This window comes from Morone saxatilis, unplaced genomic scaffold (genome assembly GCF_004916995.1).
Source record: "Morone saxatilis isolate NCDOM2014 unplaced genomic scaffold, NCSU_SB_2.0 Contig8, whole genome shotgun sequence".
NCBI lineage: Eukaryota > Metazoa > Chordata > Actinopteri > Moronidae > Morone > Morone saxatilis.
This window is the reverse complement of record NW_023340257.1, coordinates 25,542,570-25,554,489: the sequence shown is the minus strand read 5'-3', so window position 1 is coordinate 25,554,489 and position 11,920 is coordinate 25,542,570. Positions and strand designations below refer to the sequence as shown.

Here is an 11,920-nt window from a genome sequence, read left to right as displayed (position 1 = left end):
AACTCTGCACAGACATCATTCTTCACAGTGAATATCAAACATCCAACTGTAGGAACAAGACAAAAAATATATTTCTGATTCGAGGGGAACTTTAAGAACAGATATTATAAAATAAAAATGTTCATTAAACCAAGTTAACTGATGTTGCTGGAAAACATGTATCTCCAAAACATCACATTAGAAAAGTTGGCCAACAATAACCAATAAATTTTTTTTTTTAAATACACTAAATTTCAAACAGTTTTGTTACAAACCTTTCTCAGTATTTAAAGGACTATATAAGTATTTATATGTTGATCATGTCATCAGCAGTCAAAACTTCATTGCTGACCAAAGGAAAACACTCAATTTCACATTGAGTGTGATATAATTAAAACACACATATTATGATAATATACTCTGTAGTCACTGTCACATAGCTGGAAGTGAGAAGTTGTCATTTCACAGTGAGAACCTCACCTCTGTCAGTGCAGTGTCTTCTTTAAATTCCAGCACAATTGCGTTGGAAGGAGCCTTGGTATTGTCCATGTCCGACTTCAAGGTTATAATCCTGGGTTAAGGAGAGGGCGAGGCCTGGCAGTCTGGATGGATGCTGTGATAGATAGAGATCTGGTAGAGTTTTTTATTTAACCCCTCTCTCTCTCTCTGTCTTCCTCTCTGTGTTTGTCTCTTTCTTTCTCTCTCTCTCTCTCTGTCTCTCTCTCTATCTATTTTCTCATAGGCTCATACACCTTCTCTGTCTCTCCTCCCCTTCCCAACTATTTCCATGACAGTGTTGCAGTTTCTCACTTTTGTCCCCAACCTCCCCCCCTCCTGCCCACAGGGTAGTTTGGTTAGGAAGCATTGATTGGCACGCCACATAAAGTGAGAGAGGACAGGGGAGAGCATTGGTAGATGAGATCAATGTGGAAACAGCATCAGTCAGACTAATTAGTTATCTTCTTGTGTATACCACACTTGTTTCAGTGTTTTAAAATATGTGGCGTTTATGCACCAAACTGTTTATTAATGTGTTTTTAATATGCAATTTGACATAAGCATTTGTGCCATCGTGAGGGAATTCTGAACACTAGAAACATTATTTATCTGAATTATTTAATAAATAATTCCTAAAATCAGAATGAAATAAAACAAAATAATACCAAAACATGCCTCATCTCTGCCCGCAGTAGCAGTAGTACAATCATTTATCTTGTAATATAATGTAATTTTATTTGATATTCAGACATTTCATAGCTGATTTAAAATGTCTGAATATCAAATGAAAATATTCTCTAAGCTTTTTCTTAAAGGCGTTAAGGAGGTGGGTGATGTGTGAGGGTGCTAGGCAACAGGAGGCGCTGATGACGTACGAGAGGGAACTCTGGGAGTTTCCTGAGGGCTTCTGGGAGCTCGACTGGTCTTGGCTCAATGGATCAGTTATTTATTTATATCATTCAGTTCACTGAGGATTGTTACGTTGTGTGTGTGTGTGTGTGTGTGTGTGTGTGTCAGTGGATGTCGGTGTTAATGTGTCGTCAGTTGGGATCTTGGCACAGGATATGGGTGGATGGCATTCCCTTGTTAAAAACTATAAGTCCTCTGACGATCTTAACGTTAATTATAGATGCTGGAGGTTAATTAGGGGAAACAAACAGATAACTTTTTAGGAACTAACAAATGGATAGCTGTATATTTGTCAGTTTATTTAGTAAAGTATGTACAAATGGACTGGATATTGTCAGAGGTGATTATTACTTTTGTTTAATTTAAAGAATCTGTAATAAAGCAACTTGGTTGATGCTTTAGCTTCTAGATTATTGTTTTTACTGTATTTTAAACAGTTTCAGTGACTCATACCTATTATGTAATTTATTTTTATACCATTTGTACTCTTTTATATGAGCAACAGTTGCATTTATTATTTCTGTTGCCTATTTATTGATACTACATACTGTTCTCATGTAGAGATGCTATTCTTAAACAGGTTGATAAAAACTAGAGAAGACATTTTACATGATTTATATTAGTTGTCACCCTACAGAGGAGCATCTTTTAGTGGAATTTGGAACTTCAAAAACTTAAATAAAAAAAAAAGACTCCTAAAAACTACAGATTTAGTGACATTATAGTTTGTATGTATTTAAAAAACTGGTGAGTAATGTGGTCTATTTTCATAGTTACGCAACGAGCAGCACATGAATTTGCCTGATTGTATTAGTATCTGGTATTTTGTTAACCAGGTGACTTTGGTTTGCATTAGGAGTAAAACATACTAGAGATAATATAATTATCTCTCTGAAAACTGGCCTTTTCTGCAGAGAGGTCAAAGGTCAGTGTGAGTCACAGAACAGCACACAGCGTCTGTCTTTTTCTTGTTTTGATTTTTTCTATTCATGCAGGATCCCACAAATACAAATCACTACACAAATCTCACTTAAAATTTAAAACCTGAGCTTTGATGAAATGGTGACCAAGCTCATGTGACCTAATCGTTTTTCCCAGGTGATTCCTGACTGGAAGGACCAGGAGTGGAATAAAGAAAAACCTGACTCCTACGCAGGGATCTTCCACTTCCGGTTCTGGCGGTTCGGTGAGTGGGTGGATGTGGTGATCGATGACCGGCTGCCAACGGTGAACAACGAGCTGGTGTACTGTCACTCCAATGACAACAACGAATTCTGGAGCGCGCTGGTGGAGAAGGCCTACGCCAAGTAAGCACTTCCAGGGTTTGTGTGTGTGTGTGTGTGTGTGTGTGCATTCAGTTCAGTTTTATTACCATGGGGAGAACTACTAACTGTGAAAACACTTGTATAATGTCTTTAGTGGCTCTGGAGGAACTTGGTCAGGTCTGACAAATAGCGTTGATGTTGTCATAGTGATGTCACGGGACTCTCCTGAGTAATGTGATGATCCTGTGTGTTTAAGTTATGGCATTCAGTTTTAATGGTTTATTTTCTTTAGAAACCATGTTTGGACAGTCAGTTTGCCGTTGTTGTGTAGAAAAAGCCAGTTTGAAAAAAATCCAGAAGTGAATTGATATCAAGGTCCAGTGTGTGACATTGAGGAGGTGTTTATTAATGTACAGTTGTTTGTAATTATTAATGATTGCTTGTATGTGTTTGTAGGATGTACGGCTGCTATGAGGCGCTGGACGGGGGCAACACGGCCGATGCTCTCGTGGATTTCACTGGGGGCTTGTCAGAGCCAATGGACTTGACGGAGATTGGATTAAACGAGGATAAAGAGTTGCGCGACGAGCTGTTTGATACAGTCCTAAAGGTTCACGACAGAGGAGGCCTCATCAGCTCCTCAATCCGGGTGAGGAGAGGACGAACACAAACACACACTGAGTGATTAAATGAATAGATTTAGGAATGACTGAATGATTTAGAGACTGAACCAGTGCCGCCACTTGTTGTGTCGTTCCAGGCAACCAGTGAATCAGACATCGAGGCCAGGCTGGACTGCGGTCTGGTGAAGGGCCATGCCTACGCGGTGACAGACGTCCGGAAGGTGAGGCTGGGCCACGGCCTGCTGGCCTACTTCAAGTCAGACAAACTCAACATGATCCGCTTGAGAAACCCCTGGGGACAGAGAGAGTGGAACGGGCCCTGGAGCGACAGGTGAGGAAGAGGAGGTGTGGAATACAGGGAGGGAGTTTAACAGAGTGAGAGAGTGAAGATGAAAAGGCAAAAAGACTGAAGAACGAGTTGAAGGAGGAGAGTTGTTCTGGATAAATTGTGGTATCAGTGTGTAAGTCAGGTTTGACATCAGCCAAATACTCAGGTTGTTCCAGTGATGATGACCTTTGAAGGCCAATCAGGAAACTGGCGGGGGGGGGAGGGGGGGAGTACTCAGATCCATTACTTACTTGCTTAATTACATTACAGGAAATGTAATTTTATGTTGATTGAATCCGAACGAATCCGACCTGGTGGAAGGCATTAAAATAACTACATAGATTTAGCTAATTTTGTCACTGATGGTGTTGTTAGTTTAGGTCATATAGAGGCATCAGTATTTAATTCAGACAGTCAAGAAGCTCCTTGTAGAAGGTTTAAGTAAAAGTACTGGTACAACAATGTAGAGATAATCCATTACATGTAAAAATCCATTCAAAGTCCTACTTGAGTAAAAAATGTTATCAGCAAAATGTACTTTGCAGAATAATCCTTTCAGTTCCTTGATTCTTTTTTTAAACAATTTTTTGAAACCATCTTAAAAGTTTATAGGGGAAACTCAGACATCTGAAACATTACAAGGGGTTTCAGACACTGTCGCTAATCTTTAACAATACCAATTTTATAAGATTATTACATATTTTGGAGAGAAAATCTTAATCTGTAAAGTTGTCAAATGGCCTCTGAGAACCTGTGATTTAGGTTCTGTCATCCTGTCTGTCTGTTTTATTATCAGAAGATTATTATCAGAAGAAGACTAGTGACTTTTTTCTGCCTGTTTGCAGCTCTGAAGAGTGGCTGAAGGTCAGCAAGAGTGAGAGGGAGAAAATCGGAGTCACTGTGCAGGATGATGGAGAGTTCTGGTGAGTTTTAGTGCAGTGCTGCCCCCTGTTGGACATTACGAGGTGCTGCATCCTCAGGCATCTGTTTTTTGTTAATTTTCTATCTCTCAAGGGTTAATTTGTTGATTTCATAGATAATTTTACTGATTCTTTGGCAATTTCTAAACTACTGCTACTGAATTTATACTTCTTTGTCTTTGTTTTCTATTTTCTTTCATCATAAATATCTCTGATCATACAGTAAACTCTTGTTACTGTAAATAAACCATATATTATATTTATCCACGTCTCTTTCTCTCCTTTCTTGCAGGATGACATTTGATGACTTCATTGCTAACTTCACAGACATGATACTGTGTCGTCTCATCAACACATCCTACCTGAGTTTCCATAAGACCTGGGAGGAAGCCGTGATTCGGGGCTCCTGGCGCCAACATGACGACCCACTTCACAACCGAGCCGGCGGCTGTGCCAACAACAAGTACTCCTTCCTCCAGAACCCACAGGTGTTATTTCTTCCTGTTTATTCAGAATTTCTCAGATATTTTAAACCAGTGTCAGACAAGAACTCTGTTGCTGAGGAAACAAGGGCTGAAAGTGTAACAATACGTGTGTAAATCTCTCCTGTGCTGTAGTACATGTTTGATGTGAAGAAGCCGGAGGACGAGGTTCTGTTCTGTCTGCAGCAGAAAGACCGCAGAGCCACACTGAGAAGCGGACGAGGAGAAAACCTGCCTATTGGTTTCGACATACACAGGGTCAGCCCACTGTGTGTGTGTGTGTCTCTGTGTGTCTGTGTGTGTTTTCAAGACATCCATAGATGTTATTGCAAAATCCTCCAGTTCTAAGAGTAAACAAAACATCGAAATCTTTATGAACATGAGATTTATTGCAGTGTGGTTGTATTATACCTTTTTTACACCAAAATTAGTGCATGTTTTAAATTAATGCTACAGTCTGTGGAGGTTGGAGAGGGAGACATTATTCTGTAAGTCTGTAGGTAAAGGGAGTGAAAACCGCTGCTGTCTCTTCAGGTGGAGTTAAACAGGACCTACCGGATGCACGCCACCCAGCAGAAAGTCGGTGGGAGCGTCTACATCAACTCGAGGTCTGTGTTCTTACGAATTGACCTGAAAGAGGGGCGCTACGTCGTCATACCCACAACCTTTGAACCCGGCCTGGAGGGAGACTTCCTGCTCCGCATCTTCACAGACGTGGCCTCCGGCTGCAAGTAGGGACACACAGCGCTTGTTTCCGTTTGCATTCAGCTCCATTATGTGTCATCAACATCTGATATTGTTCCACATATATCACATATTTTTACTGAATAATCCAGCAATTGCCAATAGATCATCTTCATTTATGTGTTCATTTCTTCGTTGTCGACTTGTATTCTTTTATTAATACTGCCAGGTCTGCAGCAGGTTTAAGTTAAACCTCACATACAATGCACTCTCTGAGGACACAGCGCTGAGCTTTAAGGAACCATGTGATTTTGTTCCAGACAACAATGGTTTAAACTGCACACTACAGCTCAATTTGTCATTGTTTCTTAGAAGAGCAACACCTTTGCACACCTATAGATTGACAGTTGTGTAGGAGAAGACCAAAACTCCCACAGACTGTCCTCTTCACTTACAGTCAGAGATATTTATTAGCAATGTTTTGGTGCACAGACCTTCGTCAGGTAAATCGTTATTGTTAAAATAATCTGATGAAGGTCTGTGTACTGAAACATTGTTAATAAATACCTCAGTCCCTGGTCTCTTGGATGCCTAACAGGCACATAATTATGACAAATTAGCAATAGAATTGTTATTATCAAACTCTCCCTTATGTGACGTCATGTCCACTTTCTCTTTTTTGAGGTGGACATGTTATAGGAGTTTATACTATAGACTACCTGTACAGTAACATCTCGAGTCGTTTTTGTATTTCTTTTGTTAAAAAATGATTTTCCTACACAGTCATTCACTGAGGTTGCCAACCTGCAAGTGGCTCCTTAAACCACCGCTAAGATAATCACAGGGCAAAAGGCCTTTTTAAGAACAACACAAGATACTGAAGAAACACAATAATATGAACACAGTAACAAATACTAGTATCATTTTATCTGTCTTCTCTGTCTCTCTCTCTCTCTCTCTCTCTCTCTCTCTGTCTCTCTCTCCTGTAGGGAGTTGACTCTAGATGAGCCTCCACAGACCTGCTGGTCTGGAATGTGTGGTTATCCTACTCTGGTCACTCAGGTCCACGTAATGAACGCAAATGGACTCATAGGAAAAGACTCCGAAGAAGGTACGTTTTTGTTATTTATTTGTTTTTAATCAGGTCAAATTGAACTTTTTCTTGACTTTTTCATTATATTATATTACATTATGCAGAGATTGGTATCAATCAAGGCATTTTTAACTGATCTATATTGGCCTATATATTGACATCCTTTAATTTACATCAGCTGTTACAGTCACACAATGACTGTAGCCGTCTTCAGCTCTCCGCTTTCTGTCTCTTCTCCAATCCACTGTGCTCTGTAAGAGAGTTATTCAGCGCTGTGCAACTGTATTGTCTAGGAAATATCTCAATATTAAATAACCTGGATCAGGGGCATAACAACTTGATTGGGTCATCTCTATTGTACAGGGTATTTAAGGTGTTTCTGTGGCACTCTGTGGACATTTCAGTGTTAAGTGTTATACCCTGAATTATTGTCTTAGTTCGTACTATTACCTTGAATCAGCTTAATTAAGTTTATTGGTGTGTGTGTGTGTGTGTGTGTGTGTGTGTGTGTGTGATCAAAGCGTCGTTACCCGGTGTTGTGGGTCCGTCTCCCCCAGTGTCGGGACCCTACGTGGATCATTTCGTTGTGGAAGGAGAGAAAGGTTTCGCTCTCCGGTCCATAGCAAGCGACACGCCAAGACCCCGTCTTCGACAGATCAAGGGGCCTCTTTCTACAGGAAGAAACAAGCAAGACAGCCAAGTCGCAATCGGAGGTTGTTGGGTGTGCTGTGCCTGCTGTGTGTGGTGGTGTGTTGTGTGTGTGGTGGTGTGGTTGATGGTTGCTGTGTGTGTGTGTGTGTGTGTGGTGTGTGGTGTGTGTGTAGTGCTTTGGGTGGTGTGGTTCACGCTCAGAATGAAGGATGGTGTAGGTGTGGGGTTGAAACTTGTTAACCTCCTCTCTCACTGTTCCTCCTCAGATCTAACAACCCACCAAAAACAAATTGGATTCTTTTTGTGACTACGCTCCACCTGAGGGACAAAGGTGATCACCGTGACAACGACCTTCCTGGAACCATCACCGTTGCCATAGTAACCACTACGTTGCTCACCAACATCTAAGCCGTCCATCCAGGGTTGATCCAGCTGTCCGATCTCCATTAAAGTTTACCAAATGACCTGTTTACCACAAGATATTTGTTCTCCTGTAACAGTAAATATACAGCACGAAGAGAGGGTTTACTTTTTGGAAGACAGATTTATTGTTGTTTTATCTTGATTTACGTAAATGTCTGTTTACAAAATGATTTACAGTACCTGTGTTGGTTGTAGCTGAATATCCTGAAAACATGTCTAGCTATAAACTTTGTTTTCTTGTTGTCTTTAGTTTTTCCTCTGATTGGATCTCTTATGTCTTTCAGCTATTACTTTGTGTATTTTTTATTCTACTGTTTAAAAGGTTTTATTATATTTCAGCTTATTTTCATCTTTTATTTTAATTTACTCTTACTAAATCTTATTTATATGTCTTTTATAGTCCCTTCTTTTACATCCTGTCTCAGTGTCTCTCATGTCTTTTGTATCGCCTTGTTGAAAGATGCTTTACAAATAACCCAGTACCATAACGCCATGTTTAAACACAGCTAGCTATTGGCAGAAATCTTCCATTATGGCTTAAGTTCCTCTTCACTGATGCAGTGTTACGACCTGTTGGCATCCTGTAGTTAACAAGGAACCACACTGAGCTGCGAGGTATTTTTAGTAAACATAGTGGCCCAAGAATACCATTTTGACCACACGCAGCAATTTTCTTTTTTGGGTGGCTCAGTATCATTGCCGTGCCAAAAGTCCCAGTGTTTTCAGTAAAGCCCTGGAGGTAGGAACCAAAGACAGAGACCACCCTCTCCCCCGTTACCTTTGTGCTCAGCCCAGGTCACTGGAGCACCTGCAGTTTAAATCCAATGGTTGATCTTGAATTGGCTGTAAATTACTGGGAGAGGGTCTCAACCTCCCTGTGACCACGTGGAGTGAAGAATTCCTGTTCAAGTGTTTATTGAACGGCCAGACGGTGCATGAGAGAGACTTTTAATTCCAAAGCGCCTTGTGATGCTGTAAATGTAGAACCTGAATTTATTACTTATTACCAAATCATAGTTGTTATAGTTTTGTATTTTTCATTCGTTTTTGTTTTTATTTTGTTTGTTATTTTTGTTGTTGGGTTTGCTCATTTCAGTTTACTTCCTAAGGTTTAAAAATGTTTAGTTTTCATAGTTTTTTGTTTTTTTTCATTATTTGTCAAAATAGGTATTACAATACAGAGACTGACTCATGTGGACATCAAAGTCATATTCATCATTCTTCCTCATGCTTGTTACCAAATTGACTAAAACTAAAGACATTTCCTGTATGTTTTTATTTTATTTTAGTTTAGTCATTTATTCCCTTAACTTAACCCTAACATTTTTATTTCACTTAACTGAAATGTTTATTCATAACTACTTTTAGTTATGTGTAATTATCTTGATCCAAATCTTTGCTTCATAATTCCAGCTGCTCTCAGTTTACACCAACTCACCTTGAACGTACAGTTCCACATGGTCAGATTAACTGTTTGATTACACTCATATTAAACAATAACTGATTAAAATCAATCAACATTTCTGTCCAATCTCTGACATTTATTGCCTACAAGGGGGACGGTCCAGATTAAAGACTTAAAATTGAAAGCATATTGGGAAGAATTACTCTAACATGTAATTGTATTCATGCTGAATCCATCATGTCATGAACTGCCATAGACCTTTTACCAACATACCTCACACTTTCAATATATGTATGCATATATATATATGGACAGTAACTAACTGAGGAAACCTGGAGCTCTCTGAAATCATTTAAATCATTCAGACGAATGTTTATGCAGGGCACTTCTTTTTAATTGGAAGAATAAATGTGAAATTATGACATTCTTAGATTTGTGACCAACTTCAGGACATGATTTTACTCTGAGCAGCTTCATACATAATGACCTAGACCTCCAACAGTCGGAGGTTGTCTGCATTGTCTTACAGTGACAAAAGTGTCTGGAAGTCAAAGAAAAAGAGAGAAAGCAGAAATCTCTTTCTTTACAGTTGTCTTTATTTTGCCAGGAAATAAATTATTCAACTTTAAAAAATATCTGAAACAAGCAAAACAACGCAGCACATGAAAGAAGTTGAACCACTCTCCTCCCACTCCAACCACACAAAGTTTAATGTCTTTTCTCGATGTAGTGGCAAACATTCAGCTGGTTTACGCTGTGACTGATTGTGTTTTCGTTCAAGTTTTATCATTATGCAAGGCTACAGGTAAGTCTGCCCCCCCTCCCCCGTGCAGGCCGGGCTGATGGTTCGGGCTTCAAATGATAAAAACACAGTAACCATAGCAACCACAGCCCACTCCACAAACTAAAAACCACCCACAGCTTCTTCAAACTCAACTGAAGTTAAACCAGATGTGTCTGACCAGAATCGAATGAGTGAAAAAAGCTACAGAAAGGTTTCTGTTTCACCAGCTAATACTGATTATTGATTGGACGAAATATAACACATTCAACTATTGTTTAACATGGTTTAAAATACATAATGTCTAATAAAATGGGCAGTAAAATAAGACCTGTACCTACATTTAAAAAAACAAACAAAACGTTACAATTGAGGGAAGTGACACCTTTGTATGCTGTAAATACATACTTAAAATATGTTTTCTGTTCGGTTTGTTTATTTTATAAAATGATTGCTGAATATAACTTCACACACACACAACCACGCTTCTAAATGGTCTCTCTAAAAGGTTTCTGTGATTGTTAGAGCTCCACAAAGTGCCGAATCCATTTGGTTAAATAAACCTCAGACAAAATGACATCTGTCCCCGGCCAGCTGTTCATACTGAATCATAAGCAATATAGAAAAGACAGGAGGGGGAAATGCTTAAAGGAAAAATCCACCCCAAAAGATTTTTATTTGTGTTATTTTATTATTTTCCTGGTTTTTCATGTCAAGGATCCCCACAACAGATGCACGTTAGACCAGGGACTACCAAATTGATTACATTTTGGCTTAAGGATGTTTTAGGTTTGAAGAGAAAGCCTTAGATATAGTCAATCAATGATCAAACTGGAATTATTATAATTTACAATCAAACATAGCCAACTTCCCTAAAATGTGATAAATGTTATAATATTTCCCAGACCGTAGTTGGAAAACCACTGTCCCAGAATGCCTTACACTTTAATTCTGCTGCTTTCAATCATATTTGGATGTAAGGAAATATAAATATAGCTTACTGGCCCCTTCCTGTACAGTTGTTTGACTCGTCACTCTCTGATAGAGAAGGTAAACACACCAAACAATAAAACAGGCACAGCAGCATACGGTCACTGTTTTAAGGTGGATGTTTCACATCAAGCAGTACAGAAACTGGCTCCAATGGCTCAATAAACATACATGGAGATAGCTTATCCGCAAATTATTTTTAAGAAATTGTTTACATTTGTTGGGGGAAAACTGTTAAACAAGTTTTTGATTGCAGAAAGAGGAAAAAAGCATATTGAGGTATTATAGTCTGAATTTACTGGGACTCATTTCACTGTGTGTTCTCGGGGATGTTTAAAAGTTTAAAAACAGGTAATCATCTGCAAAATACTAACTGAGCCAGGTCTGTGCATAGAGAATAAAACTGCATAATGTGACATTAGTTTCATCTCAGGTAGACTCTTCCAAAATAAAGTGTCATTGCAACTGTGAGTCTAATTATTACAATCACGATGGACTTTCAGTCACAGAAAGAGAAAAAACATTACAGCGTTTTGACAAACTGCAGGTGAAAATCGGATCATTAAAATTAAATACTGTGTCAGCTCTATGACTAAAAAAAAACATCTTTCCAAAAACAAAACATGAAAAGGAAACAAAAAGATTTAAACTGACAGAAAGTAACATTCCTCATAAATATAGAATAAATATAAAAAGTCCAATCCCACACATTCAGTTGTCCTTCCTCTTCCTCACTACTCTACAGGACATCCAACATCAGAGCCGAACAACACTCTCAAAATAATGTCACCAAGTTAAATTGTAGTGTGACGAAATCAATTATTCTAAATGGACCTATCCTATTTTTTTTAAACGCAGTGTTTTTTGATCTCAGGGCAACTGATTTTGT

At 38.9% G+C, this 11,920-nt stretch overlaps 2 protein-coding genes across 2 annotated transcripts in view; one reads left to right on the top strand and one right to left on the bottom strand.

Moving 5' to 3' along the window:
• Positions 1 to 684, bottom strand: part of ompa (olfactory marker protein a) — a 3,304-nt gene extending 2,620 nt beyond the window's left edge. The window contains exon 1 of the mRNA XM_035679970.1: positions 460 to 684. Coding sequence (XP_035535863.1) covers positions 460 to 528 — 69 coding nt within the window. The 5' untranslated portion in view covers positions 529 to 684. The remainder of the gene's footprint in view (positions 1 to 459) is intronic.
• A 626-nt stretch (positions 685 to 1,310) lies between these two features.
• Positions 1,311 to 7,840, top strand: LOC118341393 (calpain-5-like). Its single transcript, XM_035679639.1, has 11 exons — positions 1,311 to 1,418; positions 2,485 to 2,693; positions 3,108 to 3,300; positions 3,412 to 3,605; positions 4,448 to 4,525; positions 4,815 to 5,010; positions 5,140 to 5,262; positions 5,539 to 5,735; positions 6,678 to 6,799; positions 7,339 to 7,468; positions 7,699 to 7,840. Exons 1-11 carry the CDS (start codon positions 1,311 to 1,313, stop codon positions 7,838 to 7,840), a joined length of 1,692 nt encoding a protein of 563 aa, XP_035535532.1.
• Positions 7,841 to 11,920: the final 4,080 nt, after the last annotated feature.

Excerpts from the sequence above, each read along its gene's own strand:
- LOC118341393 (XM_035679639.1), top strand. The coding sequence starts at position 1,311 with ATGTGTGAGGGTGCTAGGCAACAGGAGGCGCTGATGACGTACGAGAGG. Across the intron at positions 3,606-4,447 it reads AACGGGCCCTGGAGCGACAG|CTCTGAAGAGTGGCTGAAGG; the intron begins GTGAGGAAGAGG and ends GCCTGTTTGCAG. Across the intron at positions 4,526-4,814 it reads CAGGATGATGGAGAGTTCTG|GATGACATTTGATGACTTCA; the intron begins GTGAGTTTTAGT and ends CCTTTCTTGCAG.